This window comes from Lagenorhynchus albirostris, chromosome 10, assembly GCF_949774975.1.
Source record: "Lagenorhynchus albirostris chromosome 10, mLagAlb1.1, whole genome shotgun sequence".
In the NCBI taxonomy this organism is placed as follows: Eukaryota; Metazoa; Chordata; class Mammalia; order Artiodactyla; family Delphinidae; genus Lagenorhynchus; species Lagenorhynchus albirostris.
Window position 1 is genome coordinate 39,811,806 of NC_083104.1, and position 4,669 is coordinate 39,816,474.

Below are 4,669 nucleotides of genomic sequence, written 5' to 3' on the forward strand. Positions count from 1 at the left end.
GCAGGTTCTTATTAGTTATCTATTTTATACATATTAGTGTATATATGTCAATCCCAATCTCCCAGTTCATCCTACCACCACGACCACAACCCTCTCCCGCCACTTTCCCCCTTGGTGTCCATAGGTTTGTTCTCTACATCTCAGGATGCTTCTTTTTAATGCTGCATATTTTTGTAGCAGGTAGTTCCCTAAACACAAGCTCACCACTGAAATCTCAGACCCAGCTAAAGAAACAGTGATGTGTTCAATGCCAGAGGAAAAGCCAGGAGGAGTAGGATTTTCCAGACTTCAGACTGTCAAGGAGAAATGGAACACTATGGGCATTGTACCTGTAGGCTTAGCCCTAAGACTGAACTGCGTCTCTGTGAGTGTTTAACAAATGTCTGGCCCCTCCGGACTGTCACCTCCATGTGAGCAGGGACAGCATCCTCACCAGCACTACACACAGAGCAGGTCTCCTTAAGTCCTTACTCAGTGTTGGAGGAGGAGGGCAGAGGTGTGTGAAAGGCACGAGAGCGACCCGAGGATGGAGACGCTGTTGGCCCTGCTGCCTCTCCCCATGTCCTCCTGGAAGGAACAGGGGCCTCACCCACGACTGTGTTTACAGGAGCTGCCTCCTCTCTCTCTCTCTCTCTCTCTCTCTCACACACACACACACACACACACACACACAGAGGAGGCATCCCAGAGGTAAGGACTTGGTCCCAATAAGTGGTAAGAATGAGAAAATTGAAATTGAAGCCTGGAGGAAGTTATTTTCACAAGAATTTATTTTTCACCATCCAGAAGTCTGAACCAGAACTTATCAGACCCTCAGGACTCTTCCCTGGGCTCAGGGTTCACCAAAAGCCCTTAATGGGTGTGACATCAGGCAATCCTTCACCATTTTCTGGGAATACGTGGAATGCGGAAATGTGGCAGGAACCGCGGAGGGCGCCTTGGCCCTGGCAAATTTGGAGGCCAGAAAGGAATTCTCCTGACACTCTGAAGCTGTGAACCACAATGAAATTTATTTCTTTTGTGACTAGGCAGGGGTCAGGACGAGAAACCTCCCTCCCCACATGAACAACCCCCTAACGGACACACCAGGAGCACTGGGCCCTGTTCAGTCTTAAGCTGTGACCTTTGGAGCATGTGGATGAATCCCTACAGCCACAGACGTATGGGGAAACTGGGGTCCACAGATGGCAAGGGGATTCCCAGGGTCACAAGCCTATCCCAGCAAAGCTGGACGGGAGTAGGGGCTGAAAGCACATTACTCCAGTCAGTGCCTGTCAGAATTCAGCAGTCAAAATCCCCTGGAGGCCTTGTGAAAATACAAATGGCTGGGCCCCAGCCCAGAGTCTGATTCAGGAGGTCTGAGTGCGGCCTGGGAATCTGCCTTTCTGTCAAGTTCCCGGGTGGGACCCCACTTAGAGAACCACTGCTCTAAGGGATGGCAAAGCCAGTCCTGGAGGCCTGGGGCTCAGGTGAGGGAGGGGCCAGGTAGGAGGGCCTTTCTCTGCCCTCGAAGGGGCAACGGGTAATTGGTCCAAAGGATGTTCCACAACCCACCCCATTATCAGCTCCATAACACAGAAGGGGCCACTCACCTCATTACAGTTTATGTCAAATTGGTCCTTGGACTGGTCCAGGGTGACTGTCCCCACACACTGTTTCACCAGCTGGAAGGGGAGGCTCGAGGTCAAACTGGAACCCCCCGGACCATCACCTCTCAAACTCAGCACAGGGGCTGGAAATATTCCCGGAAGCCCCCTGTTTACATCCCTGGGAAGCATCCTCCAGTGCCCCCAGACCCCAGCCTCACCCCATTCTCCTTGAAGTCACACTGCTCCGGGGGCTGCTGGGTCGTCCTGAGGCACACGGTCTCCTTCACCGTGAAGCTCACAGGCTTCGGGGTGTCCAGGTCCTGATCCTGGTCAAGGATCAAAGTAAGGAGACTGGGCTCGGGCTCATGCTTCCTTCTCTGATCTGTCTCCCTGCCCCCACCTAGACGGCAGCCTCTCCAGCCCCTCCTGTGTGCCTGGGACCTGGCATGGTGCTGGGTGCACAGGGGAAGGGGCCGGAGACCACTCCTGGCCTAACAGGCACACAGAGAGCAGGAGGGGACCTCAGACCAGCTCTGATGAGAACACCTGCACCTCTGACGGGCTGAGGGAAGTCAGGGGCTGCCTGCAGGGGGAGATCTTGTCACCGGAACCTCTAGGCCCAGCAGAGCCCTCCCAAGTAGGGAACAAAGAAGTGCAGAGCGGACTCAACACAGGGTAGCCACATCTCAGAGCCAGTGACCTCCCTCTATCCCTGGAGCTCCCAGAAGGCCCTTAAGCCTGAACAGGGTGTACAGGGTGCCTGTTTCCACAGTAGAGATGCTAAGGCAGGAAGCTCTCATGCTGGGAGGGGACCCAGCTCTGGGAAGGTTTCCTGGAAGAGGTGGGAGCCCACCTAGAGGGAGAAGTCCCTTCCTGACAGGAGGTACAGCCTGAGCAGAGGCGGTGACAGCGTGGCCAGGGCTGGCGGGAGACAGCCCCCTCCCCAGGGTCCTCCTGACTCACAGCCTTGGGAGGCGGGTCCAGCTCCAGGAGGCGGTAGAGATTAGCTTCTGAGGACCGCTCGTTGAGACGATCCACAGCATGAAGCACAGCTTCCCTGTAGCTGAGGGCCTGGGCGCTGGCCGAGGGCACCACTAGTCCCAGCAGCGGTAGCCACAGTGACCACCGCCCCAGGGCGAGGCTGGCCCTCTGAGTCTCCACGGTCCCCAAGTCGGCCTCCTCCCAGCACGCAGGACCCTCCTTTATGCCCCACCTGGGCCTGATGCAATGGCCCAACCACGCGTCTTCCTGACCTACCCCATCCCTGATCTCCTCCCCGGCTGTGAGCTGGACTTGCCTCAGCCCCTGCTGTTGCCTCACGGGATTGCTGGGCAGTGGGAGCGGGAGGCCTCCTGTGGAAGGTGAAGAAATGGTTTCTCCATCTCCCTGACAACGTCTTGGCCTCTCCTGGGGCCCATGGGGAGTGTGAAAGGCAGGGTTGCTCAAGAGCATTGAGTCCTCCAGGAGAGGGAAGACCAGGCTCTGTCTTACGTCCCCTCTGCCTCCACACTCTGGTCTCCTCAGGAATAGGGTAAAGGAGTGTATTCAGCACTCAATCTCCTCCTCTAGGCACTGTCTGGCACAGAGTAGTCATCAGTTAATGTCGATGAGTGGATGACTGTACCAGCTCCTTCTAGAGCCTTACACACCTAGCCAAACCCTAGGCAGACAGTCAACCCCACACCATCTTGTCTTTTGGGCCCAGCCCTCAGCCAGTCAGGGGCTTGGCTCCCTCTGTCTCCTGTCCTGGATTCATCCTCACTGTTTTCTCGGTTAAATAGTTCTCCACGGGTCCCCACCAGACATGGCCTGCCCCCCTGACCCCTCCTCAACCAAGCATGGGAGGGGTCATCTGCACTGGGACCCCAATTCAGTGCCGCCTCTCACACTCAAGGCCACTGCAGGCTGGCCAGTCCTCACTGGATCCAAATTCACCCTCAAGCCTTGTCTTCAACTATACGGACTCTAGAGACGCCTCTGTCCTCCTGAAATGGCCCCTGCCCGATTGTCCCCTGCTGCCACTCTCCTGGGTGGCCTCCTGCCTCCCCCGTGGCTCCTGCTCGGTCTCCTCCAAGGACCCTCCTCCTAAGAGGCAGGGCTGGCACAGCTGCATCCGGGCTGCTTCTCCTCCCAGTCCTCACACATTCCTGGGGACACCCCTTCTCAAGACACCAGTTATCAGGGACACACATCACTGGTCTCTATCTCTGAGCTCAAGACTCCCATGAGTGCCCCTGGTTGTCCGCACTGAGCTGTTGGCTGCTGTTGGCTGGGTGCCGCCGCAGGAGCCCTGAGCTGAAAGCCTGGGAGCCCCACCTGCTCCTTCTTCCTCCTGAGGACACTCCCTCTGGCCTCCCACCAGCCCAGCCCAGCTCCTACCACCGTCTTCTCTCCTCTCAAGTGTAGCCACAGCCTCCACACTCCACCTTCTCTGGTTCCAGGCTCTCCCCAGACCACTGTCCGCCCTCCACACCATTGTCTAGGGGCTCAGGCCAAGCACTGATTGGGCCATTTCCCCCGCTGCCTTGAGGCAGGGGCATCGGGGTCTGGGTCTGGATGCTCCCTGCTGTCCTCAGCCCCTGCCCTGCAGGCCTCAGGTGTCAGGCTGCCCCATCCACCGCAGCCACCCAGACAGCGCTGAGCCCCTGCTCTTCCCTATCTCTGCGCCTGGTCCCTCTGCTTGCCCTGCCCTTCCGCCTGGGGAAGGCTTCCCTGACCTCCATCCATAAATGGCACCTCCTCCTCTTGGCTCCCACAGCCTCAGGAAGTCTCTTCTGATTTGACCCCAGGTGGCTCCCTGTCCAGTGCTGTGGATGAGACACCAGGCTGGGGGGTCAGTGTGGGAGCTGGTGAGAACACAGCCGGAAAGATCATGGGCCAAAGCAATAGAGGGGCCACAGGCCAAGAAGGAGATTCTTGTACAGTTTTCTGGAGGAATAACCATGTGGTTGTGAGGCTGGGGTAGCTCCTGGACTCAGCCGGCCTGCGGGACTCTTGGGGCCATGGCCAGGGCACCTCAGAAGGTGGCAACCGGGAAGGATGGCGCTGGTTGCGCACTCAGCCTTGGAGAAGGAAGGAGA

At 57.5% G+C, this 4,669-nt stretch overlaps 1 protein-coding gene across 2 annotated transcripts; it reads right to left on the reverse strand.

The window, feature by feature from the left end:
• Window positions 1-752: 752 nt before the first annotated feature.
• On the reverse strand, window positions 753-4,456 carry LOC132527057 (cathelicidin-4-like). Of its 2 annotated transcripts, XM_060162054.1 has the most exons (5): window positions 4,307-4,456; window positions 2,553-2,941; window positions 1,808-1,915; window positions 1,593-1,664; window positions 753-990 (listed from the first exon to the last, which is right to left on the reverse strand). In XM_060162054.1, the coding sequence occupies exons 1-5, from the start codon at window positions 4,314-4,316 to the stop codon at window positions 880-882; spliced, it is 690 nt and encodes a 229-aa protein (XP_060018037.1). In that variant the 5' UTR covers window positions 4,317-4,456; the 3' UTR covers window positions 753-879. The 2 variants fall into 2 exon arrangements, with proteins under 2 accessions (XP_060018037.1, XP_060018036.1); XM_060162053.1 differs by having other exon boundaries at window positions 2,553-4,456.
• Window positions 4,457-4,669: the final 213 nt, after the last annotated feature.

Coding starts and splice junctions, on each gene's coding strand:
- LOC132527057 (XM_060162053.1), bottom strand. CDS start 3,041: ATGCTCTTGAGCAACCCTGCCTTTCACACTCCCCATGGGCCCCAGGAG. Junction 1,916..2,552: donor TGGACCCGCCTCCCAAGGCT/GTGAGTCAGGAG, acceptor ATCCTTGACCAG/GATCAGGACCTGGACACCCC. Junction 991..1,592: donor TTGACATAAACTGTAATGAG/GTGAGTGGCCCC, acceptor TGTGGTTCACAG/CTTCAGAGTGTCAGGAGAAT.